Source organism: Scatophagus argus, chromosome 21 (genome assembly GCF_020382885.2).
Source record: "Scatophagus argus isolate fScaArg1 chromosome 21, fScaArg1.pri, whole genome shotgun sequence".
Taxonomy (NCBI): domain Eukaryota; kingdom Metazoa; phylum Chordata; class Actinopteri; family Scatophagidae; genus Scatophagus; species Scatophagus argus.
Genome location: NC_058513.1, coordinates 15,619,722 through 15,647,708, shown reverse-complemented (window position 1 = coordinate 15,647,708; position 27,987 = coordinate 15,619,722). Strand labels below are relative to the sequence as shown.

The 27,987-nt window shown below is 40.9% G+C and overlaps 2 protein-coding genes across 9 annotated transcripts in view; both read right to left on the bottom strand.

Annotated features, from left to right (window-relative positions):
• Positions 1-27,987, bottom strand: part of sdk2b (sidekick cell adhesion molecule 2b) — a 233,662-nt gene that overhangs the window by 125,698 nt on the left and 79,977 nt on the right. The window lies entirely within an intron of this gene.
• On the bottom strand, positions 7-4,690 carry LOC124052326. Of its 3 annotated transcripts, XM_046376445.1 has the most exons (11): positions 4,625-4,690; positions 3,802-3,898; positions 3,475-3,633; positions 3,157-3,208; positions 3,051-3,123; positions 2,672-2,808; positions 2,495-2,588; positions 2,046-2,378; positions 1,647-1,818; positions 1,435-1,562; positions 7-1,302 (listed from the first exon to the last, which is right to left on the bottom strand). In XM_046376445.1, exons 2-11 carry the CDS (start codon positions 3,893-3,895, stop codon positions 982-984), a joined length of 1,563 nt encoding a protein of 520 aa, XP_046232401.1. In that variant the 5' UTR covers positions 3,896-3,898; positions 4,625-4,690; the 3' UTR covers positions 7-981. The 3 variants fall into 3 exon arrangements, with proteins under 3 accessions (XP_046232401.1, XP_046232399.1, XP_046232400.1); XM_046376443.1 differs by having other exon boundaries at positions 3,051-3,208; XM_046376444.1 differs by having other exon boundaries at positions 2,495-2,585; positions 3,051-3,208.

Here is a 27,987-nt window from a genome sequence, read left to right as displayed (position 1 = left end):
GACAGGTTAACGTTAAAACATTTATTTTTAAAACTCTGCACCACATTAACTTTTTAAAATATACTTTTAAAACATGTAACAGTATGGAACAATGTATGCTACCTCACTGTCATTAGAGTATTGTTTATCAAAGGGTCTAAAATAAGTCAACTTATCAACACAGATGACATCATGTTCATTATTTTTCTCCTCTACACAAAATGCATGAAAGTGGTCATCAAAATACATTGTATTAACAGCACAACCTATTACAAAAGCATGCTGTTCATATATTACAATGTTGCAGATCTTTTTGAAAACCGGTAGGTCACTTGATGTGCCAGTGCAAATGAACAAATCTACATGATACTCAGTTCCATAATTTTTCACCCAGTTGGTGGTTGAAACATCTGAAGATGTGTCCATATGTAATAACTGACTCAACCCTTCTCCACCTTCTAAGCCATCAAGTGTTTTCATTTTTATAGGGCCAAATTCAAATCTCTTGGCTCTGAACATCACAAATAACTTCCTCCATTGAACAAACTATTGTTTGTACAGTGCTTTCAGAAAGACCAGAAGCTTGTAAATGTGCAACAATTGACCCACACATTGATGAGATGTCACTTTTATCAACCACCTTGTGGGAGGACACAGGTGGGGCCCGCAACATGGAATGAGAAGTTGTTGGCTGGTCACTGGAAATTTCTATCTCAAATTGTTTTTGTGATGCTGTGTCTTGATTAATATCAACTTGTTAATCATGGAATTGCCTATGAGCATTGTTAACGTGCTTTCTGAAGCCACTGTATGTACAAAAAGATGATGTACATCCTTGCTCTCCGCATTTTAAACGCAAGGTCTTGGCAGGATATAAACCATGCTGAAATTTTAAATGCTGACAGAGAACTGAACAATTTTTGTGGTGCACTTTACAAACAAAACATGTGAACATACTTGAATGTTTTAACTGTTTTCTGACCTGTCAAAACAGATGGCACATCAGCGCTCTCGCAGTAGTCTTGCTCTAAGTTCCTTGACCCGTGGGGTTTCTTTTGCATTTCCAACGTCAATGTTGTACACGGTTGTTTGAATGAATGTGTAGAAACTGCAGAGAGCTTCATCATAGGAGAGACTGAAGACGAAGTGAGCTTTGAATAGCTCATCAAAAGCAGCCACTGATGTCTGAGCCTTGCATGGGATTGCCTTCTGGTCCACAATGATGAAGAACCTTTGGATTGTCTTCTTTTCTTGACCAATGCAAAGGAGGAAGGGCTGTCTTTGATCCACTTTCTCAAGAAAAGTAGTGATGCTGGCTCCTTCCTGGAGTTGGAATGGCACATTAAACATAGTCAACAGATGTGGTATATTTTTTAACTTTAAAATTATATAAATAAACTCAAACTTTGTATTTTCTTTGTTGTTCAGTGAATACAGAAACCAAACCGTAAATACCTTAACAAATCTTAAAAGGTGGTTTGCTGCTTGCGCTGAGCTCATCTTAGCCATTTTTTTCTGGCCTCTTGATGTAGGGGGCAGGAGATGTAACAGCAACAGGATAGCTGACATACCACCATCCCATCCTTAGAAACAAAATGTGTATTAAAAGAGAACAAAAACTCAAGTGGCAACTGGAGAGAAAACAAACCAAAACAAACCACACTTACCAGATTTATTCTCAGTCAAAGGGTCAAAGGCTGTCAGCAGCTCCTCAACATAAAGATTTGAAGGAAGATTCTGGCATTCTGTGATGACTTTGTTCTTGAAATATGAAGACCATTTTGCAAGAAACCGTCCAGATACTTCATTGCCAAACATGAGGGAAAAATCCTGTTCAATCTTTAAGCAGAGACACAATGCCCATGTACAGGTTAATTACTTTAACTTGGAGAGGAGCAGCAAATATTTGAACTACTACTAAAAATGTCTCTGGATGCAGTCATTCATCCAGGTCATGTTATGTCCAAGAGTTTAAATCGAGGCAACTGGATTCATGGATTTTTTTCTGAATCCAGTTGCCTCGATTCAAACTCTTGACATACTATTAAAAATCAGAATGTCCTCACCAGTCCGGGAATGTCAAGGAAACGAGGGAATACATCCAAGACCGAAGATGCTGCATCCTTGTCATGAACCACCTTCTGTCTGTACTCAAATGTTGCTCTCATTTTCTCTTTAATGACACAATTATCTGTTGAGTGTCTGATGACAGACAGTGCCTCTCTGCACTCCTCACCAAAGAGCTGTTCACCAGTTAACAGAGATTCTCTTTGAGCTGTTGGGCTATCCTTAAAATTAGGCCTGGAACTTCTGTGAAAACCATCGTTGGTGTTGCGTTGAACAGTCTTCAGCCTCCAGGCAAGATAGCCAGTATTGGCCACTGGATCATAGTAATGTTCCTGTTTAAACATAAATAGACATGTACACAAGCACCCAAAAAGGTTAAATTGATAGAGAAATCTAGCCAAATCATGAAAATAGAGTTTTGGACTTTATGTAGGCATTTGGAACTCACATATCCATTTTTAGAGTATGGATCCTGCAGGTATGGAAAAAGAGTCACAATTCCAAGGGCATAGCTAGTCCGCACACTAGTTGGTGGAATCCTTCTTTAAAAACACAACAACAAAACATTAACATCTGTGCCCAAAGTATAATTTCAGATTAAAATTAAGAGACCAGAAATTCTTACCCATGTGACTGAATCATGTCTGCAACCAGAATGTTCACCATGCATCTACGCACTGCATCTGACAGTGATTTAGTTTTGGCGTACTCTTTAAAAATTTCTTCACCCTTTGCATTGGACCTTAGCACACTTTCAACCATCTGGAGAAATACAAAAGCAATTTTATCCAAATAATACCTATCCAGAAAGTTTTAGCATTTAGTTTGAGTTTTAGTGGGCAGAAAAATAGTGCATAAGACTTGTAACTAAAGACTTTCCATGCAACTTTTTTTAGGCAGATGAAGCAATCACATTTGTTTAATTAAATTTAATATCAAGATCAGTAACCAGTATTGAGCAATTTTAAAAATCTAACACATCTGTGAAAGCTTTTAAGGTTCACCTGGCTTGCTTCATCACGATCCAGTTCATTCAAGTCCCTCTTTCTTGTGGATGTTAGGATAACGGTTGAATCAGACGAAACTGAAGAAGCAGGTGATGCTGAAGGGTCAGGCAATACTGATGAAGACAATTCATCTGCTACTATCTGAATGTCCAGATCTTCAAAATGGTCCACAGAGAAATAAAAAATACCACAACATACTAATCAGTGAAAGCTGAATACAAATAAACATGACAAATTAAATCATTTATAAGCATCTTTAGTAAAAACATCTAAAAGTAATTCTCATAAAATTAATATTAATATATCTTAATGACTCAAAATTATGGAAAAATACACCAGCCCTGGAATATCAGCCATGTACCAATAGTAATAGTTATGCATAGCACATTAGCTAATACACATATGCCTTTAGTATCTTTACCTGCTACTGGACACCGGCCGCTTATAACTTTGAAGTTCAGGACACCAGACTTAACCAGCTCATCAAATATGTCTGCATCGACTTCAGTGCCCGCTTCATCAGTTAAGACGAGCTCATCTGTACTCAAGCCACTGGCTTGCAGACTAAATTTTTCTGTTACTGGAAGGAAAAAAAGCCAAATAAAACCTTAGCACATGTGATACAACATCCCATTTTTCTCCTTTGTTAATTTGTTATTGAAGACAAAACACAGAAAGAAATTGTTTAGCACAGTTCAAATATTTACAATATTTATGCTGATAATTTGGTGTATCAGTGTATACAAACCCTCATGAAGAAATTGGAGGTAATCACAGTTTTCATTTCTCTGTGGAACTTTGATGTACTTCTGGACTCCTCCGTATTGCACCTTTGCCAGCATTTTCTGTATAAATCATAATATATATATTGCAACACCGCATTTATGACAAAAAACGTGATAGAATACTGTAGCTACAACAAAACGTGACCCCTGAGATTTCAACTTGAGACAACAGCAGGAGACTAGAAGTTGTTTTACGTCAGCAGTCATACACTGGCGATGTTTACTATCTGCTACAGAATGCATATAATACTTTGTGTAGTACAACAAACAGAGGAGAGCAGTGTAGCTGCAGTACAGGAGCTAACTTGAACCGGCGGGCGGCAACACATAGCGCTAACTGTTCATCGTCTTGCTAGCGCCACTAGTCTATGCCAGCTTTGCCAATGTCCTGTATTTCCCCTTAAAATAAAGCTTATATGAACCCATAGCATCTCAATTTTGTCGCGGGCTGGTGGAAACTCTTGCTTTTCGTTTATTTAGACAGGTACTGGGCAGGCTAAATTAACACGGTTTAGCTAACGCTAACACACATCAAATTTGCAGCTAATGCCCACTAATCTTAATAAAATATCTGTGAAATGGTTAGCGGCAATATTTACATTGACTGTGAAATTGTGCATGAATTAGCATTAACTAAATTTCGGATAGCTGAGTAAATCGTTAGCGTTAGCTTGGCGTGCGCGTACGGCGCTGTACTGAGTCTTCACAAAGCATACAGAGTGCGAGTTAATGAGGCACATTAACGTTAAACATAAGGTTATACACATATTCATCACATTTACTTACCAAACAACATCATCTCAGCTGGAGAAAAGTTCAATCTGCAGCTCCCAGAATGAAAGACTACGTTAGTTACTACCGAAGCATGTATGAGGGGGCGGGGTTGATGAGTTAACACCTGAGGAGTCATTTCCATGTACGGAGTTCATCGTTTAAAATAAGAGAGTAAAATGTCATTCACTGACACTTACAGAGTTAATTCACAAACACTCCGTTCTGACACTCCATACTAACACCAACTATTTGTCCCCAGAGAGTAAAACTTAAAATATTTGACTCTGTTAAGAGTTTAATTAACTCTACTCCTAACTAAATTTTGCCAACACCAGAAATTTAACTCTTCTGCTTTTGCTGTGTGATTCTGGCAGGACACTCTCTTTCTGGGAACAAGCCAACTTGTGCATGTGTCTGTCGGCGTGTTTATGTGTGTCTTCATGTCTAAATAGGTGTGTGTGTGTGTTAGGGGGTCTTTTCTGCACAGCTCTCTGCTAACTGATAACAAGCTAAATTGGCACGATGCACAGAAGGACGAATCTGAGGACGAGAGAACGAAGGAAAGAAAAGAAGGAAAGAGACAATTGACAGCAGATGGCTTCTTTTTTCCTCTCTGAAAGTCTAACAGTGTGATGTGGACAGTAGACTGACCCATGTCTATTTTACTTTTCTGATTCTCCTCTCTCTCTCTCTCTCTCTCTCTCTCTCTCTATCTATCTATCTATCTGTCCAATTTTGTGTCAGCTTCTCTGATGGCTTCTCTTTTCTCTCTCTTTTTCCCCTCTTTCACTCCCCCAGTCTCTCTCTGAAGGACAATTGGTCTCACTCAATACAAGGAACCGGTGGCAAATCAGACTTTGCTGCATAAGTGGGTATGGGGGAGAGAGAGGTGGGAGGGGAGGGTGAGATACAAAGGGAATTAAAATCGACTAGCACTCAATGTCAGAATGCCAATCGGGATCAGTGTCATACTGTATAGGAAATGAAAGCTGCTTTAATAAGGGCATTCAACTATGTGGGTGAATGGACTCACACATACTCCGAATGAAACGCACCCCTGCAAGAACAAACGCTCCACACGGATGCACTGCAGCAGAACAAGAACAAACACACAAACAAACACAGTGCTGCGTACTCTACAACCTTGGATTAAAGACCACACGACTCCAGAAGCGTGGCCTTTAGATGACACACCATGTGAACTGTGACTGTGCTTGCTGACGCGCAGCATGGGGAGGGGGGTAGGGGGCGTAATTGACCAGTTATAGCCACTGGGAGAGGTTAATTGAGGCGTTCCCTCTTGTGAAGGTGGGGGAGTTTCAATTAATGTTGTGAAGGCTTCCGTCAGAGACGAAGCCACAGGAACACCAAGTGCATTAAAGGAGTAATTAACACTGGCATTCAGGTGCAACACAGAGACGATCTCCTAATAGACTTCAATATGCCGAAAACGTACAAAGGCAAGGTGAAACAAAGGCTATATGCAATATATAAACAGGCTGTGGTTGCAGGCTGGATCATTTTGCAAACAGTGCACATGTAAGATATGAAGATACAAGGGCAGGGCATTGAAACTTGGGTACTGACCAAAATAATGAGTACTGAAGACTTGCAAGTGCCACAAGTCAAGGTTTGTAGCATTGATTGTCTCTTAACAGAATATTATATTATATTCCATTCAAGAAGTTTGGATCACTGCTTTCTTGGAAACCATAACTGCTGTTACAGTGCATTCACATGCTCCTCACATGTTGATAGCTGTTTGAAGTTTGAGGTTTTATATTACATTACAGACATCCATGTCAGTTTTTCAAATGTAAAATTCAACTGTTAGACAGAAGACAATGCCCAAAACCAAGTCCTCTCTCAGAATATTTCTTCCACTCAACACTATCAGGTCTACTTCAGTTGTACATAACAAAGGTGCAACAAGTAAAGCTATAAGTAAAGATTCTCCCTTCAGCCTAATATAAAGAAGCCAAAGGTTACCTTCCACAAAGAAATACAACTACATTTCATGTGCTAAGTGACTTGTCCCTATAAAAGAGTTATGTATTTACAATAGCCCTTTTATGGGCCAGGGTTTGGTGGGATGGGAAATGTGGCTTGAAAGGCGAGAGGGTCACTGGCCCCTCAGACTTCTATTGCTCTTATATGACACTGCAGAGCCGCTATTGGTCATGGCCATAGTGCCTGATCATGTCTGTTTGAAGCAAAATGGCTCCCTGAAGGTAAAACCACTTACAGGGGCCGGGACGATTAGGCTTCATTTTATAGCACTGTTCCATGGTGTGGCTGCCTGGCCCTGGACCAGATTTACTCTGCCTGGGGGAGGGAAATAAACTTGAGTCTATATGACGGCTGAGGGAAGTAATGAAATGGCAGTCCCATGGGAGACACAAATCCACATAGTGTAGGTATTCCCAAGTGTTGTAGTCTGAATCAAAGGCTGCTGTCTGGCAGGCATGGCCCAGAACACTGACAGCCTGACTAAAGATTTTCACAAGCCATAGCTGGTGGAAATTCTTAAGACATCTGAAAGAAAGGCAGGCAGATGTACGCAACATGGAGAAGGAGGAAATATTTCATTTTGTGTGAAATGTGTATTCTGAGTCACAGTTAAAAGATGCAAAAGCTGACTTTGTGCTTAGGTGTGTGGGCTAAATAATAGCGTGGCTGCCAATTAAACGCAGTGGGGGGATATTGGCATTGCCGTAAGGTGGGAATATCAATTTCCATTCTGCAGTTCTCCAGGGAACAAGTGAACATCTGCCTGTATGTGTGCATGCATATGTGAGTGATTGCTAATCCCAAAGCACAGAATAATGTACTCCAATCTTTCCTGTAACACATATTTCAGCTGTTAAACTTGCCCAGTAATAACCTTCAGTGTAATAACTGTTGGTTTTTAAATACCTAACAGCAGAGATAAATCTGTACGGTCACTTTATCCGCAGCCTGAGAAGAATAAGCAATAAACTAATCAACAGTGACAGTGAGTATGTTTCCATGCACCTGTTTTTTAGGAGCATTTTTAATTTGCTGCAACGGAAAGGGTCAACGGCTTTCAGCGGAACTACTTTCCATCAAGAAGTCACTGAAAACTGTGTAAATGCTTTGTGAATTACCCATGACACTGTTTCTGCAAATAGATGTTCCTGTTGAATTTATCTGGAATTTTTCAATACGAGTGAACAGCACAAAAACAATTTGATTCAACTCCACCATTTTGGAGACGCAACAGAAACACAGAGAGATACCTTAAAAGTGCAGAATTTAAACTAAACTATACTATACTATATGCAAGGTCAGACACCAGCAGAGGTTAGCTTGAATGCATGTTTGCATGTGATGTGGTGTGAAAGAAACCAACAAATTAAAATAACTTGAGTTCTCCAAGAAACAATGTGTGAAGGTCAGTCCTCACCATTGCTAGTGTGTCAAAATTCTTTTATCTGCTTGTCATCTAAAGGTCAGCATCTGATGTCTCATGATACAATTCAATCAGAAAACTGCCTGAATTCACAAAAGCCTAATCAAACTCATGGTGATTATAGGTCCTTGTGAGTGCTGTGCTTCCTTTCAGCTTACTGGATGTTGGCCTCATTGCTGGCATTGGTGAGAACTGATGTTAAAAGGGTCAACTGTAATTACTGACTTTAATTTCTTATATACTGCTACACCAACAATCGTGGGGGCGAGTTCCAGTTCTTTCTTTTGTTAATATCTGTATAATTCGGCTGGGCAAGGATAAATTGCTGGAGACTTTGCATTTTTTGCATTTTTGATAAATGCTTTAATTAATTCCAATATACTGTATAACATAAAGGCAGAGCTTTCACCAGTCATAGTGGCCTGCAGAGGCCAGGGGCTGAATGTTTCGTATTCCAGGATGTGTGAAAAGGAACAACAGTAGCTTCAGGTCCCTAAATACCTTAAATGTAATTACAGATATAAAAAGGCCTCAAGACACCCATAGTCAATCTGGCACCATTTGCATGTGTGTGATGGAGAGAAGAGGAGGTAGTGTGGTTGCTGCCACTGGAAAGGAAGGAAAAGTTAAAGGATAGCAAAGGCTCTGCTTTTTAAACCCATCTATTCTTAAGGCAACAGGGTCAGTTTCCGAGCACATTAAATGCTCGAGTAACACAGAAAAGTGGTACTTTTGAGCACTCCTGTGATGCTCTTCTAGAGATTTCTTGCAACGCCACATAAATGTGAGGCAACTGGGGGGATTAAGCAGCTGGTGACCGATAAGCTTTTTGACAAGATCGCAAGAAAGAGGGAAAAAAAGCAGACAGGGAAATTAAAGCAATTTGTGCACCTGAAAAAGATGAAAATGTCATCAGCGCCAAGAAAGAATGACAATGCATCTCAGGAGACAGGCTGCAAGACTGGTCTGACACATCACACTTTCAGATTATCACTTAGAAAAATACAATAAAGAACCATTTTCCTATCATATATTTTTCGTTGTACATTTACAGTAAGTAAGCTAAGTAAAAATGCTCATGTATATGTTCAGGATTTTCTGTACATCAAATTTGCAAACCGCCTGGTAACAGAGTGACACACTTAACCAGGGCAGGGAGTGGCACTGGACACTGCACACTGTGCTCTATATTCCCAGACTCCCATTGATTTTCTAACTCTAATATGCCATTTGGTGGGCCACAGTAACATGAGCCGGGCACATGCTCCACCCAGCTTTCAAATACTGGCCCAGGGTGAACAGGGATAAAAACACAGACAACCGTATTGACAATCAAAGCTGATGACTGTGTCAGTGTGTCACATTCAGCTGTAGTTAAAGTTCTGACAATATGGCGAGGAAGTTTCCCAACCTCCGCTCTAAGAGATTCTATCACACCATTTCAAAAGCAGTCTCTGTTCAATAATAGTTCAATAGTAATCTGATAGAGGATACAGCAGGGAAGGTGATACTGCTACAGTTCAGAGATGCACATATTACTGGATGCAGACAGATACTGTAGGTCTGTCATTCATCTGAACTGATGAAGCCGAGGCTGGGTTGACACCCAAACACAGATACAGCATGAACAAGGACACACAATTAAATCTTTGCTCAAATGAGCTTGGAATTTTTCATGATTCTCTCACTGTGAACTTAATTATATTTTACAAGGGATGAAATCCTCTGTTAACTGCCGTCTTTCCACATGAAGGGAAAATATTTGGACTTCTTAATTCCCCTGCTATGTGTACCCTGTTCTGCATGCGGAGCCTACATCTAATATCTGAAGTTATTACAAATTAATTTCATATACTTTGGAGCTGTGCAGGCTACCCATTCTAGACAGCAGTAGAACTGACTGGAAATTTTACATTATCTTCATCACAATCCAGAGACGGATGGGCATGCGAGACAGCGGAGGCTTAAAGGAGAATGAAATTGCTAGTGACAGGGAAGAATAAGCTGAAAATGAGAACAGCCATCATGAGGGACACAAACAACAAGATAAAGAACAAGTTAAATGAACTTCGAAAGACAATGATGTGAGGTGGATTCCAGTATATTCCTCTGTGGGCTGTAAACATAGATGGTGTCCGCACGTCAGAGTAATACTTTTTTAAGACCAAATATAAGCTAATTTCACACTAAGTAATTAACAAATCATCCAGAAGTAGGTGATTCTAGGATTTAGATTTCTTTCTGCCAAAGTCCATATAAAGATGTGTTTATCTAGAGCAGGGGTTTTAAAGATCTGACAGTGATAAGGACTGTCTTAATGAAATGAACCTGGTAGTAGTGTTATGGGAGTTAGAGTTAGAGTTAAAAGTTACGGGAAAGTCACAGGAAGAGGAAGGCACTTCCCCTGCTGGTTTTCAGGCCATCATCACTATTTTCTCTCAGTGATGTGACCCTCTGCCCTTTGTCCCTGAAGGCATCTGTGTTGACACCAGCTAGAACATCCTAAAACAGCATATTCTGACCTTACTGTGCACCTAATAACTACTAATCCCTCAGTTACTGAAGGTTTAATATTGATTTCTATTGAGTATTGAGTCAGGTTACATCTGACCAGTGATCTATGCATAGGTTACGTTATGTTCACTGGACTAACAATGTCATGTCAATCTGTGCAGTGGGTTTATTTACTGTCCGCCTCCAGCCTGAGAGCTGACCTTTGTCTGGGACAAGATATAGTGCCCTATAGGGTTGGAAGAGAATGGAATAACAGCTTGACTGAGGCATAGTACTCCAAATAACACATTTATTTTGCTTTCCACACTTACATACTGCGGTCTGACTGCATAATGCTTTAATTTACAAAGTACACTGCATTACCCAGGAAACTCGAGAGAGCTGACGTATAAAAGGAAAATGGAGAACCCAGAAATGGTGCAGTTGTCAAGTTGGAAATTCATGTAATATCATCCTACATTTTCTGTGACAGAATCCCACATCATCATGACATGCAGGCATGAATTCTATCTGTGACAATGCATTACGATTAGATATGAACCGTACCTCAATCTGAGTGAGACGATCTCAATCAGGTAGCCTCGGGGTGGGCATGTTTTTTCTTTCTTTCCTTTTTTGTGCACGTGGGGTTATTTGAGCTGTCTTGGATTCAGATTGAACTGCCAGTTTAAAAGAAGTCTAATGAATTCCATATTGTTGGAAATGTCTCTGTCATACATTTATGACTGAGTACATAATTAGCTGTTTCAAATTTATTGCGCTTTCCATTTACATACATAGGGAGAGAATATTAGAAACACTTGCGAACATAACGCAGCCCTTGCCCTAGATTTTCTTGTGTTTTGTTTCATGTCATTGCATCTTTTCATACTGATTTGCACATTACTGCACTGCATCGTGTTTGGCTGTAACATGTTACAGTACATTGCGTGTCACTGTGTCATGGCACCGTCTAAATGTTTTTCAGTGTGCTGTCTAGCACAGCACCGTGTTTCATTATATATCATTGCATTGTTGTGTTGTCACCATGCAGGTGTATGAAAGGCCTGGAGGATTACACTCGTCCTCGGAGGAGGTGCCAGAAGTGGGCCTCCAGGACACAGGGCTTTGGGCTAATCTGGTTATATGACAACATTGTTCTTTGTCACAGAGTCGTTTAAGTGCTGCTAGCTTGAATAGGTATTAGTGACATCACTGCAAGCTGTCCAGTAAGCACAGGATTATGATACAGCTCATTTATACTGTTCAAAGCCAATACACACCAGCTTAATGTTGTGTAAGTGTGAAAGTGTGTTAACAAGTGGAGACACATAAAGGAAGACAGACAGACAGACAGACAGATAGACAGATAGATAGAAACACAATATACATAAACTGTACACACATAAACCCCATAGACACGCACACACATACAGCTCCATCCACCAGTCACTAATTAATTGGATGAAAAAGCAAGGCATATTGATTTTCCAATGACACGGACTCAGGGTTTCAAGATCACAGTGCAGACAGAGCTGTGCAAGTGTGTGTGTATGTTTGTGTATGCACAGTGGTTTGGACAGTGTATGTGTGTTATCTGGGACAGCCACCATTCATGTCCATGTTTGGGCTCTTGGAACGTAGGTCCCGATGGTGCACTGTGTGTGTCACGTCCATAAAATGACCGCCCTCCCGCCCCCCCTCCAAACACACACAAGTTTCAGGAATGATGCCATCCGGTCTCCCTGTAGTACAAAGCAGATCGCTCCACTTTGAGAGGCTGAAGTGGTGGGGAGGTCTAGCCTGTGAGGTATTTTAATGAGATTCCATGACGTTTTTATTTTCTTTCTAAGCTAACTCCCTCTTACAGTTGTTTGGCAAAGAAGTGATGTGGGATAAAGTTAAAATGCACTCTGGAAATCAGAGTCATGTGTGCCATTCACATCCTGAAACAATTATTCACGCTCTATTAATACTTACTGGCTACAGTTAAGAAAGCTCATAGTCTCTCTTGTTTTTGTGACCTTGAGCAACGTCTGATTATGACTGAAGCTGTCCTCAAATAGCTGGACTGTGCGCAGGTTGTATGACAAAGCTTCTTCCATCTTAAAAACATTTGACTATTAAAGAAGAACAGAGCTATACTGTTGTCCAGTCTGGGTCATGTGCAAGAGCACTTTGCCAGGCCAAGCAGAACATTCTGGGTGAAAGGCTTCACTGTAACGTCTCTGTACTCTATAGGAATGACAAACCAGTGTATTGTTGCATGAATGTGGATGTGCAGGTGTATACTCTTTTACTGGGCATGTGAGTGAGAATCCAGAGAAGTGGTGTTGGGCTAAATGGGAAAAAAAGCGATAGAGGACAGGGAGGTACTGAGAGAAAGAAAGCTGACTAGTGGCTGGCTGTGAGACACAAAGCCCTTAATTACACTGTGCAGGCATCACAGAAATAGGAGTCCGCCTGGCTGTAATTGGATCCAGATGAGGGAATTATACCATTTCCTGACAAAATGGCTTCAAGATGGGGGGACAGCGCTTCTGTCCGGACTTCTAATAGAGCCGGTGGGAATTGAAGAACTTCAGATTGCAGGGGGGCCGCCTGTGCAGCAGCGACCCAGTAGGGTGGTGGTGTGTGAGTGTGTGTGCACAGGGCAAAAGTAAGGCAAGTGTTCACACAGTAAGGCTGGCCACTTGGTGAGAATATGTATCTGCAATTTATATCGTGATTATCCCATATCATCCCAAGTATTATGAAGTCCTGCCCGGGATTAAACAGGATACATTCAATCTCACGGTTCCTTTTTAAAACCAGTCAAAAAAAGTACATTTTAAGTTTTAGATAGAATAAAAATACACACATTTAGCCTTTATCAAGCTATTAACCAGTCATTTCACATACGGTTATGGCATCCTTGGTGGTGGTATTCACTGACTACATAGCTGGCCAGTTACTAGTATTAACGATACACTTCTGGAATGTGACATCTGATAAAGAAATAAAAATGCTTATGAACTAAAGGCTTAGATTTCTCCCTGATGAAACCTCGGGATACTGCTGACAGCTACGGCCTGACGTTTGAGCGAAAGTTAGCTTCACAAACTGACAGGACCAAGCTTCTTCAGGGCCCCGAATCCCACAGGTCCCGATTCAGGTCTTGTAAGGTAAGTTTAAAACGATTATACGATTTGCTTGAAAGTTTACCGGGATATTTGAACAAGCTGCAAGCCAACTGTCCGAAAATGATGTGATGCGAACAGCTGGGTCTTTTATTGAAACAGCGGAAGAGACATCCCAGTCTGTGTCTTTAAAAAATTAAAATGACACACAGGAGGGCTTCTTTCTCCACAGAACCATTTTAACTGAGCATTAACAGTGCAGTTACTGGCATGCAGAGATGACATTAACTTAATAACATGAATTAGTGATATTGATCAGTAGCTATGGGGAGTAAAATGAAAGATAACCAACGTTCGAATTTTTCATGCCTTGTTGTTTAAAATCATGTAAGTTTTGGAAATTTGAAGTATTGTGTCCCTGTTTCTTCTGTGACTGTTTATCTGTTTTCCAGGGTTCTGTGTCATCCTTGTGCTAATTATCAGTCGCTGGTCCATCACAGTTTCTTATTTAAAGTTGTGGCCGAGTGCCTCTTAACACAGTAAACGTGATATGGACAGAATGATGCAAAAACAGAGATGCGATTTTTGATGGATACAAGACTTTGATCTCTGATAACAAAGCAGGCGAGATAACACAAGTGTACAATGAAAGAAAGACCAAGTGAGAAGAAAGAGAAAGAGTAATATCTTGGTGAGTGTTGTATTCGGATTGCAATAAAGGAGAAAGCATCACACAGCTCCATTGTTTTCTCTATCACTGCCAGCTCTTGCGGCCTCTATCACTCTTCCATCGAATGAAATTTCCCACAAGCTCTCTGTTTACACTCTCACCTACGTTATCGTTCCAACATTCTGTTGCCGTCTTCCCTCCTTTTCTTATTGTCCGTAACACATTTTGTCAGGTGGCGTTTTCACTGAGACATACGGATGGTCTTGAAACGCATTTCTTGTGTGAAATCGAACTATTTCTGCATGGAATCGCACTTTAAAGGAAGACTTCCTTTTCTTCTGCACACCAGTCTCTCTCTCTTCTATCTCTCTATGGTTTGTATGAGTGTTGAGAATGAATAGTGGGACCAAAGGGAGAGGAGAAACACACACCAGGGACTATTTCATCTATGAAGTTTCACTCTTTCCAGGTTTAGGTACGCCTTCTCCTTCGACGTCTCGTACTAGTTTTGTTCTCCACCGATCTTTCTAGCAACAGCCTCATGATGATGTTAAAGGAAGGTATATAACATTGAAAACATGACAGATCAGGGAATAACTATGGATGGTTATGACGCAGCAGTCTTAGTCTGGATATTCAGGGTTTGCTTAAATAAAAAAATAGCAATGGGCTTGAATGTACACGTGCTTAAGCACACGTGTGAGCTGTGCTTGAGTATGGGAGTCGTGAGACAAAGTGCGACACAGACCGAGTACACCAGAAACTATGGCATACCAAGCGCCACAGAGGAAAACGACAGAAAGGTGTATAGAAAAGGAAAAAAAACAGCAAGAAAGAGAAAAAGGGTGGGAGGTATTAGAAGCAGAGTCCAACTCTCTGGGGGAGGAAACAACATTAAATAAGTGATAAATATTCAACAGAAGGCAAGCAGGCACTCAGGAGACACCTTGACAGCCCAAACAAATACTTAGTGAGCACACTCTAGCAACCATACCAACATGTACCAGAATACACAGCAGTCCCCAGTTGATTTTACTGACAGCAGACAACACAGGCAGAATGGGGCTAGGGAAGACGCAGGTGATGAAAAGAGATGGGAGGAGGTGAAAACTGCAGGCGCAACACTGGGGAGGAATTGTTTGTACAGACTGACAATTTTTAGTATTTTCTTCAGTACTTCCTTTGCCCCAACATGTTCTACCTTAATTTCTCTCTTTCCTCAAATCTGTGCCAATCTCTCCTCAATTCATCTCCCTCCATCTCTCTGCTGTACCTCTGAAAAGTTCCAGAACGTGGAGCTGACCCTTCCTACAACCCTCACCCGTGGGGCCATCCATCAGCTGCTGGCCCCAGACAGATTGAGGGAGGAGAAAGAGGCGGATAAAGAGCTGGAAGGAGGGATGGAGGTGGATGGCAGGGACTTTCTGCAGGTTAGGTATGGAGGTCAGAGCGGTAAGGCCAGTGGGGAGAGGGGGCGTCTGTACCAGGGGAAATGAGGTAATATATCGGAGTCCGGTGAAAAATGGCCATGTCGCCCCACTGGGACAGCTTCTCCGCCTCACTTGGCTGACCAAGAGGTGAGAGGGGCTTTTACTTTTTCAAAGTACAGAATAACACACACACACACACACGTGCACACTAAGACAAATGCAGGAATATACTGCACCAGTTTACAAAGCATTTACACTGATGCACACCGTATGAATTCTCTCTCTCTCTCTCTCTCTCTCTCATCCCTATACTCTCATACATAAAGAACACAAACACACACGCACACTTCCATGTAGCTGTAATGTAAAACTGCCACTTCTTTTGTTGTTTCACTGCTTTATGAAAAAAAAAATTTAAAGTGTGACAAAGTTTATTCACACCATTCATTCAGCACGCCTGCAGTGTCTAGACTTCTAGACAACACTCAACAAAAATACAGCCAATTTAAGTCTTCACTCAGTGTCATGATTTTAAGAGACAGAGAGAAAAAGTATAAGAGAGACAAGGGCAAGGAAATTGACAGATTGAATTCCACAACACTTGTCAGTCAGACTTTCTGGCTGTTAATGCCACCACTAATGTGAGTACATAATACACTCAAAACGCAGCAGACACACAAGTGCAAAGCCTGTCTGAGTGCATACAGGGAAACAGTGTGACAATATGAACGGGGTCACTCATGTTGAGGATCCTACAGAGAATTTCACCTCAATCTGCGGCTATACTAGAGGTTTCAGCAAGTTTAATTCACTTGAAACACCATAAAGCCCGCATCTTACTGTTCTGGGCTACAGGAGGCCCAGAACGAGCCTTAAAAAGGAGAAAGAGCCTTAAAAACACACTGTACACTACCTGTCTAGCCAACCAAATGACAGACAGACACAGTTAGTGACTAGATGGTGAAGATAGAGGAGCATTAAACAGAGCCAGATGACTTACTCCTTCCCGCGTGAGTTGGTAGAGATCAAAAACTGAGCTTTAACAGAGTTAATATGTGACTTAGATTCATCAGGTGGCCAAAAACACCATGTGAATGATGACCAGATGTCAATGTTGCGTTAACAACTTGTTTCAGCTGTCCCCAAGAGACCATAAATATTATCTGCTGCAGGTTTTATGTGAAATGACTGATTATATCCTGAGGAAAAAAGCACAGGAAGCAGGCATCTTCAAGCTTTCAACACCACAACAATTGTAATCTAAAGTTTTCATTCCATTTCATGCCATGTCAAAGGTAAAAAACGACGGCCCACACATACATACCCCTGAGTCCAACCACTAAAACTACTTCTTCCACATTTTCCATTCACAGACCTTTTCTTTGGTCCTAAAATGGCACATTAACATTTCGAACACATCCACACGTCATCATTAACCCTCTCAACCCCTCCCAGCACACTCATTTCCCCTTTCCAAGTCATTAATGGTGTGTAAATCCCATCATCACGATCACTCGTTCTGTCCTTCAACAGATGTTGACAGTTTCCACATTTTATAGGTCAGCAGCTGAACGACAGAGCCGGTTAAAAGGGTTAGCTCAAAAGGCGCTGGGAAGAAGGGAATGGCAGAGTCAGGGATGAGACGGCAAACGCAAGAGCAGGGAGGGGTGAATAGCTTCCTCTGATGGCACTGGCTCCCTATGGAGTCCGGACTCTTTGCTGTTTTTTTTTTTTGCCTTGTCTTCTTCACAAACCTTTCAAACTGTATGTCAGTGACAGTGACAGCAACGGCAAGCAACACATTCGTCATACTGTTCGTAGCTTGCTTTTAGAAGTCCTTTGAGACTGGCTCTGCTAGCTACAAGTAGAGAAAGACAGAAAGAGAGGGGACTAGTACTTCTTGCTGGCCAGAAACTAAAACAGAAAGGGGAAAAAGAGAGACAAATAGACATCCACAGACTGGACAGATGGAAGGACAGACATCTTGCAGACAGAAAAAGAAAAATGCGGGCAAAATGGATTAATCAGAATGAAACAGGGAGTACTGATGAATTTTTGAAGAGTTTTTGTAGGAGGAACCTGCCTGGAACTCTAGTTTAGCAGCTCCCCCAATCCCTGGGTTTCACGGCTAAAGTCTATCTTTGAAATAGTGCAGCCTTTCAACTAGGCTACACTGAGTTTGGGCCCAGAGCTCTCTTACTGTCAGTGACTAAATCCTGCAGCAGTTTAAGGCCCTCTGGAACACTCTGAACAGTTGTGAGGCCTGCTGACAATAGGAAATGTACCAAGGAATGACTAAAAATTGCACTTAATAAACCTGAGTGTGTTCTCAATAGACCTTTGCACATGAACTTACTTAACCTTGAATAACAAATTTGGTGAATGGGAAAAAAAAAATCATTAATATACCGAGGTATTTTCTGATACCGTTTTTGTCACCAATGCCATCACGGAGGGAAATACACACGAGGTCGGACGAGATGGAAAGACAGATTGTTTCCATTGGTGCTTGGTTTGATTTTTGTTTCCTACTTCCTAATTTTGGGGAAATAGACTAGCCGAAAGCCGAGAAATTTCATAAGCAAGTGCGTGGCTCAGCGGTAACTGATGAATGCAATTAATGTCAGCGTGTGCACACATCAGAGGCAAAACTACCTGACTAATGGTGCCGAGTTTCATTCTGACCCACTGATAAGTCATTTTTGCTGAACTGAATACAGCCATTAGCAGCTGGTTCATTTCGTTCAGTAATAACAGTTTTGAGAAGTTCAGGTTCCAGGCCTCGGCCCTCTATCATATCAGAGAATTATGCTTTGTTTCTACTATCTAGCCTGTACACGAGGTCGGACGAGATGGAAAGACAGAAAGAGAGCCAGAGAGAGAAAGACGTGTCCCCATTACTTGTAAATCAATCACATACAGGAAGCAATTCAGCCTGGCACAGGTTGAGAGGAAATTAGAGAAAGCTGGCAAACCACGCACTCGAGCACACACTTAAACGTGCATGCAGTAGAACACAAGCGTGCACATACGCACACATGGTATGACTGGTCTTGGTGAGGCTGACAGGAAATTGGATGGTCAGGAGGTAGTCCTGAGTACAGGGCGGAGGTTGTTGTATCATGGGAGTTTCCCCTCTACTCTGCCTGTCTCTTTAAATAGCACCAAGAAATTGGTTTCTACTCACTGGTAACATTAGATCACTGTGATCGATTCACTTGTGGCCAGAGCGCCAGCTGTATTTCCAGATGTACGTTCTGTTTACCTGACAGCTGAAATTGTCTGCTAAAGGACTCTTGTTGCCTTGATTGAGCACTTGATTGTGTAACTTGAACTTTGAACCTTTTAATTAGTGATCCTATCGAGTTGAGGAGCTACTAAATTACTGAATTTAAGGACGTGGCATCCAAAAGTAAATTAACTGAATGCTGAATGTATCATCAGGTTCCCAAGTGTAATCTTTAGTTCACACCATGGATTCTCAAACTCTTACCAAAATGTTTGTTGAGTGTTTGCTTGAAACTTTAACTTTTTTGTCAAAGAGACAATACAATGACTCAAGCTGTCCTTCATCTTTTTTGTACTGTTCAACGGTGTTGTAGTCGAGTCACCAAACTTCGAGTCCGAGTCCAGTTTCGAGTTCCCAGTGTTTCAGTCCGAGTCATGTCCAAGTCATTAAAGAAAAATCCAAGTCGAGTCCACTACTGATCTGAGTCAAGTCCAATTCAAGTATATTTTTGTATAATTATTATATAATATTGAACTTTACTATGGTGTATTACATGAAATAAAATAAAAATCAAAAAAATCTCATTTGCAAGTCGGAATGCAGTTAATGCACAAGTCCAAGTCCAAGTCAACAGTGCTCCACTCCAAATCAAGTTGCAAGTCCTTAAAATCAGGGCTCAAGTCTGAGTCCTGGACTTGAGTCTGAGTCCTGGACTCGAGTATTACAAGCCTGCTGATCAACCAGGAGAGTTTCCAATCCAAGCATCGGAAGTCACTTGACATTGTGTGTAGGAATGTGCCAATACTGGTCAGCCTTCAGCCCTTTCAGTTTCCTTCAATAGCCCTCCTTTTTCTTTTGTGCAAAGTACCCCTTACGCCCCAACGTAAGTGGCTGTCAGTGAGTCACAAGGTTGAGTGGGTTGTCCACTGGAAGTCGGGTCAGCTCCCTTCATAGTAGCTTGCTGCCCTTGGCATGTATGTGCGTGAATGGGTGAATGAGCAGCAAAAACCTCAGAAAGTGCTTTCGATATAAACATACAAGATGTAACCATTTAGAATTTAAGCCAGTAAAAAATACTTTATCAGAACTCCTTCTCAGATGGATTGCCACATCTTTCCAACTTCCAACTAGGGAGGTTGTGTTCAACAAGGAGAAAGGGTCAAGAGCAAGAGTATTTCTGTCACTTTTTATGTAAACAAGTGCAACAGTATGCATGCCTTCCAGAGGAGAGATTTTTTTTCTTTATACAAGAAAGGTTCACAAGTAGGAAATCTCTCTTTTGCAAAAATGCCCTGATTACATTCACACATTTACACACATTCACACCTTGAAGCTGCCCAGTATAACCATATTCACACACTGGGGCCTTGCTCAAGGGCAACTCAGTGGTGTTAACGAGGGAGGGGCAAGCAATGCTGTTTCATAAATCCACTCAGATTTATCCTGGCAGTCCAGAGAATTGTGTCCTGTTATCTAATGTGACTAATAATATGTACTCTGTCTTTATTATGGCCAGTTTTTTTCACACCAGCTTCAAGTTGACCATTTGGAACAGCTATAAACTCAGTCAATGGCTCAAGTGTGTCGAGCATAACCCTTACTTTTTCCTCCAGTTAGAGCTTCACTGCATGATACCAACCCGCTCAAACCAAGCTTACCGCAGTATGTGACATTGTCCCTCAGGTAAGAGCTGTACAGATGACCTCAACATCCAGGAAGTCAACCTTCTGCCAAGAACCTCATCGTCTCACCTTGAGGGCTCCACACTAAATGCTGACCAATCACTGTGCAGACTGACACTCTGCTGACTGAGCTGATTATGAATGCGATTCTGACCCTTAGCGACGCTTTCCAACAAATCACACATATACAATCACAGCCATGCGTACATGCACATATTGAAAAGCCACTGTGGTCAGATGTGGTTACCAGCTGTAACTGTTGCCACCATGTGTTTGTCTCTGTGCATTAAACCCACGAGTCGTGTTGCGTCAGCTTGTGTGAGCATGTGAGATTGGGTCCATTTTTGTGCTTGTTAAATGCCAGGTTGTGGTTAGAGTGCATGAATATTTCAGTATCTGGTGGTAAAATAATCACGCTGATTAAACGGCTGACATGGTACAAAGCTGGATGGACCGAGTGAAGATAACTAGAAGTGAAGAGGAAAAGGAAAGAAGAGAAGACGCAGATGGAGCTGTGCAAATATAATACAGTGGGAAACAGCTCCATCATTCTGTGTAGAAAATATGGATGGAATATTGTTCTTATTGGACAATTAGAGGTTTTCACTTGTTAATCCTATGTAAGGATGTTTAATCTTTGATATTTAGAAATGACAAAGCAGCAATAAAATCTCAGTCTCACATTTTGAGAATAAAAATATCCTCAAAGTAATGAATGTAAATTTAAAGTGGAGAGCACAGTGTCAGTGAGAGCAAGAGCTTTCAGCTTTGTTAATAATACAAGTCAGAATGCGACTTCCAGAGCCAGAATCCTGTCTTACTGACAGTGTTTGATTTCATATGGATGTTAAAGTGCAATGCTATCTGAATTCATGTCTGATCAGATATTCTCTGCAATCACCAGGAGTGTATATAAAATGTCAGATAGGGTCTACTATTGTTACTGAATGTAAAAATGTGTCAAAAAAGCAAACTTTTTTTTTTGGGATCCGGAGAAAACACAGTTGATTTTGAAATGCAATTTTAACCTTTTCCAAGAAAAGGTTTGGCTGCATGCAGGTCATAAAACACTGCTACACATGGCTGAAAATGCCAGCTGTCAGTTACAGTAAAAAGAAAAAGGGCAAAATTAGAGGCATTTGCATTCTGTAGGATACATGTAGGGGCAGCCAGAGCCAGAGGATAGATCTAAAGCTCAAGAATTTTAATTTTAAGTCTTTTTTTTTTTTCTCATTTTTCTCTTACCTGTGATGTTCAGGTTGGCTTGAAGGAAGAAATGCTATAAGCCTTTGGGTTTGTGATTCTGCCTCTGGCATTTGGAGGAGGGTTTATTTCAGCTTTGGCTAGGACTAGATGTGCAGTTTAAATACTCACTATTGCAAAAAGCTTTAGCGGGATGATAAATCTGAAATTGCCCCAGGGATGTTGCACTACATCGGGTGTGGACAAGACCCTATGTTTATCTGGTAAGAATATGTGAAAGGATACATGTAATTACAACTGAAAAATTAGCTTTTAAATTAATCTGCCTTACTGCTATCTGCCCTGCATTTACTGCAGTGTCAGAGCACAAGAGCATTTTGAGGATGTCATCTATCATCAAAACCATGAAATAATCTCCCCTCAGCCTGAGCAATGGACTCAGATACTACTGTACTAACAGGCAAACCACAAGAGACCATTCTCATTACACTGATTCCCCCCTTCCCTTTTTTCTTAATTCATTTTCTGCTTCTTATCAACTTGATTAAAAGATAAGAGAAGCTTGATTAATTATTAATAAGCTTCCATCTCTTCTTTTCGGTCCAACTGTACCATAATGATTTTTTTATTCTCACTCTCTTTGCTCACCTCATCTTTGATGTAGTGGGTCTTTCACCGCCATATGCAAATACTTGGACGCACTATCTGCGCAGCACACACAATTTAATTAGGAGCCAATTACAGAAACACTTTCATGCTATTCTTTTTTACCTCCTCGGCCACCGAAGTGTTCTATCTATGATGTGAAACACAGAACACAAGGCAGTGGATGGAAAACAAAACTGGTTAAATTGATTGTCTCTCTTGTCCGGCAGCACTTAGTCAGGTAAGCTAATAATTCTGAGCTAAAAAAGATTTTAGTTATGCTGTTCATAGAAGCAGCAGCACCTGCTGATGGCTCAGTGGTTAAACTTTCAGACAGATACTGTAAGCCAGGAAGAGGGTTGATTTTTATGGTTTGTTTGTTTTTTGCAACAATCTGTGGTTCTACTGGGATCCAGGTGTTAATATCACACAAAGCAGGTAGTGCTTTTGTGTGCATGAGTGTGTTTGTGTATTCACAGTTGGCAATCCTGTTCACAGGTGCACTGATTTATGAGCTTTCAGGCTCTTAAATTTATGAAGTGACACATATATATGTATATATAAAAAGAATTGACTTATATATACGTATTTATATATATGTGTGTGTTTGTGTGTGTATACATATGCTATCTGTAGCAATTCATATTTAGCAATTCAAAAAATACACACTGCGCCTGCTTTAAGTCATTTTTCATGGCCGGTCTGAAATACACAAACAACATAAAACCCTTTCGCTGAGCCACACATGCTGCAAAATCCCCAAGGAACCACAACCTGGTGCAGCACTATTCTTTTCTTTCCACACGCCTCTTGTTATTACTCTCCCACCTGCTGACACCACCATAGGAACAAGAAATCCATTCCCATTTCACATGTTACCCCCCTGCCTTTCATACCCATGTGCGAATCTGAGTGTGCGCTGCATTAAAGCGAAATAGAGAATTAGAAAAATGCTCCCTGGCAACCACAGAGTAAATAGACATATAATTAGCATAAAAGTACTTGTAAGGAAGGGAGAAACGCATAGATTATACGTAAGAGAGAAACCAACTGGCTCTTTCTCTTTCACATGACAAGCCACACTGGCAAGAAGCTAATTTAAAAGCGTACTTGGAGAAAATGACGATGCTTGTCACTATGAACACACCGCTAAAATTTTATGCTCCTCTTGTTGAGCGAAAAGGGAAACACAGCACTTGTGCTTGTATCACAAACCCAGATGATGACAAGAATCTTGTGTTTAGCGCTCCCAAAAATCTACAGATGTGGACCAGGTGAAGCACTCTGGCTTCAAAGTTCTACCAAAATGTGATGGTTTTCAGCCACACTTCATGCTTTCCTCTCAAGTCCCAGACTCGATTACACCACCCACAACTATAGTAGCCCTGGCAGCATGCAATAAAAATATAAAACATAAACAAGTTACTGTCTCCGTATGAGAGAGGTCTTCGAAGGTGCATAAAGGCCAAAAAGATGTATTATATCCTTGGGTGAAATGTTTCACACTGGGTCATTCTTAACGGAAAGTCTGCATTACCTCGCTGATGCAATAACGTAAAGAGAAAAACAACATGGGGGCAAAGGGATTGTAAAGCAATGCCATGAAGGTAGTGCATCTAGCTGAAACATCAGAAAAAGCCTCCTCCTCCTTCGGTCTGCAAATATGCACACTCCACAATCCATCTCGCTCACTCCGCTCCCCCAAAGGATATAATCTCTGGTATATGGGAAAAAAATCTATACATAATAAACATCCACTGGAGCTTCTTTGTTTGCAGTTGGGGCCTTTGGACATTCTGACAGAATGCTTGAGGAAGCGTGTGCACCGCAGCACATGCTGGGAATATTGTGTACACTCTCCTTTGTTGCTGCCGTGATGACAGTAGTGAGAACAAATGGAAAGAGGGGTGGGGGATAAAGGTGTGATGTAGCAATTCATCTCTGCATGAATCAATCATAGGAAGGATGCAGTGGAGGGAGACAGTGTTAACTAATTGTGTGTATAGTGTGCAGACTTTTAAGTTACCGAGGCACTTCAGATGCTGCCATCAAAATACACAACATAGCTTGGAGCTATGCATAGCAAGCTACAACCAACGGAGTTAAACCCGAAATAGTGCAATTATACATGTAGAAAAATGCACTACACAGTAACAATCAACTTGAAACAGTGCATCCTACGCAGCAGACTGGAAAATTAGAATGCTCTATATTGGGCTCCTCAACCCCAAAGTGGTAAATGGGATGCTGCCACATGCTGCTGGGTTTTCTCCACATATCACTGTGCGTGTCATTGAAAGTGAAGGCAGGCCCTTGGCATGAAAGGAAGAATTACAGCACTTTGCCTTTAATAGACTCTGCTGGTGACTATGCTAACAGTTACACCTCTACGCTGCCCCACCACTGAGACGACAGCTATGACAGGCATGAAATGTCATGACTGGGACAAACAAAGTCAAACAAACAAAGTCAGAGAAGGAGGGGATGGCAACCCGCAGCACATAGTTACTATGGAAAGGACTGCCCCGACGCTATGCTATTTTATGGTATTGAATTGTATTCTTGTTGTTGATGATGTTGCATGTGTCAGAAATGTATAGCTATAAACACAGAGAAGAGCAAAAGAAGGCAAGAAGCTCTCAAAGAAGTACATTAATCAGACCACAAGAACAACAAAAGATCCAGGACCCTTGGCTTTTTTTCTTCCCGGTCTTCTCCCAGCATTCCTTCTATCTAATCTGACCCTGACAAACAGCAAGCAGGCTGAAAGGAACTAAAAACAATGTGATGACTGAGAAAAGCGGACACAACATGAAATCACAAACTTTGCAGCCACCAACATTAACCACTGTGGGCACTCGAGGCAACATACAGTCATACCGTCTTGGAGACACTTTTCTGTTTGAAGATTCGCCTTGACTTCTTTATCATTAAAAGAAGAAGAAAGAAAAGACAAGGACCAAGCCAGGAGAAGTTGATGACAATGGACAATATGCTGCTCTTTCGACTTAATAAAAAGTTAAAGAGGGGAGTGAATTATACATGACTATATGGGAAGACATCAGCCTGCACATCCATAAAATTGTCAGCTGTGTATTAACGATTCCCTTTGTTGAACTCCATCCCAACAGACACAACCCTTCGCTGCAATCTTTTGCAAACATTCTGCAGCACATCTTCAAACACACTCACGCGAGAGGTTATTGTTCTCCTTCATTTATCATTCTCCAAAAAATAAGCTCAACAAAAATGATACAGTGAAAACAACGGAGACAGGGATGCAGGAGCTCTTTAGCGATTGCTCCACCAGTAATACCAATTGCAAAAGTCAAATATTTATATCGCTTCTTCTGAGACTGAGGAGCATGTCAGTGAACAGTAGAACATGCAATCAGACTGTTTGGAAGGTTATTAATATTTACTATGCATACATGACATCTTGCTCCATGACCTTTAACACACTGCATTCATGAGACAAAATGCTCTGCTAACAAGGATAAAAATTTTTCTAGCAGAACAGCAGTTGTCATCTTATCTCTCAGACTTCCCCTGCTGATTTCCATGATGCATCTTCTATTGTTCAAGTTATGATTCAAATAGGGATGGGTATTGGAACTGGAACTAAATGTTACTGGTTCCTGACTAAAAATAAGCTTTAACTGAATACAGTTAGGCATCAGTTTTGGGCACTTCTAATTTATGTTCCAAAAACAATCCCATAGACACCCAAGTCCAACTCATCCTCCATCGTTGGAAAGGGTCAGGAAGAAACACCAGATTATTACAGGGTCAAGTTTATTGTTAAAGACTTACAGTCATTCTTACAGTAAAGTCCGGATGGTTGAGCTGGTTGTTGGTAGCATTTTCAACTGTAGGGAGAGGACCACAGCCCCAAATCCCTTAACTGTTAAATCTTTTCACATCTTTTCATGTCATGTCTTTATTTTTGCACCAAATTATAGAGAGTCTTCTCAATAAGAATGCTGATAAGCATCAGAATTAATAAGTAGTATCAGAGCTGGTATCAATTAACTCCTAATGATACCATCTCTAGCTTCACATGTACTATTAAATGTGCTATAAGCTCCAAGAGAAGCCACAAGAGGACACTGGGGAAGGCCCAGAGACCCAGGGCTGGTGTATGTGTGAAAAAGGCAGCTTGGTCTGGGAAGCTGACATAGCCACAGAGGTAATTAGATACTTAGATGTCATGTTAAACATGCTCCCTCTCTCTCTGCTTTTTCTCGCTCCTCTTATTCCCTCCCGTTCTGTCTCTGTCAACTCCCATCCTCTCTCTCAGATCACTAATAGTACACTATTAGACACTGGAAGAAAAAAAGAGCGAAGTGTGGAGGGTAAAGCTTTACTACTCTGATCTGTTCAGGAAAAATAATTGCTCAAGACAGTAATAAGATATCAAGACAACTAAATGCATTTAAATCATGTAGAATCACATATTCGAAATGAAACCATGATTTCTTTTAACCCACCCCTATGGACGACAAACTCCAATTTAACTGTGTTGACAAGTGTTGTAAAAGCCTGCAGAACATTATAAATTAAGCATTATAAATTCAATAATTCTAATTCTTAAATTATAGTCAAACATGTCAGACTGAATTACAAGCAAATGTGATGCCAGCACAGCTGGGAATGGGCCTTACTTCATTCTGTTTTCAGTCACGTAATCATCACACTCAAAGAGAAATGTGTTGCTGGGATTTGCTATCCATATTCAAAGATAAATGAATAAATTCTGAAGTACTTGCTATTAGAAGAAGAAATCTTTACGAATTTAATTCTCTTTAACTCTTTAACGGATAATTAAACATTCACAAACTACCGCTCGTTCATAGGAAGCGGGATGCATATGACTCTCGTTGTCTTTCCAACAGGTAAGAAGCCGTGTTATTCTATTTCCATGTCTGAATCAGGGAGACTGACTCCATTCTCAGTTTGCTGCATGACTGCTAGACTCACTCTAAAGCTGTCTTGTGCTAAAGCTGCGTTCCTCAAAAGCAGCTGAAAACAGAAATATTGAAGAGATGATCTGATTTGTTTATTTTACTTATTTATTTTTTTTGAGTTTTCATCACTTTCTGGACAAATACCGTGGGCAGCAATAGAGTACACACTGCTGGGTAAGGCTAGTTATATGGCAGTACTTTATGCAATTTGTGTTAGGTTGACTATAAACATCAGTGTGGTTTGGCTTTCTTGCTTTTGGAACTAAACATGGAGGTCTCAGTATCACTTCAGCTTGCTAGTGACAGCAGCATGCGTACTTTTACTTTTGGCACTTGGTATATTGTGATGCCAAAACTTTTGTACCTAAAATTAAGGTAAAAATTTACATGCATGACTTCCACTTGCAACAGAGTTTTTCTACTCTGTGGTATCGCTACTTTCACTGATCCGACAAGATCCGAAAACTTCCACCTCTGCCTACCAATCCCTTCAGCTCCTAATTA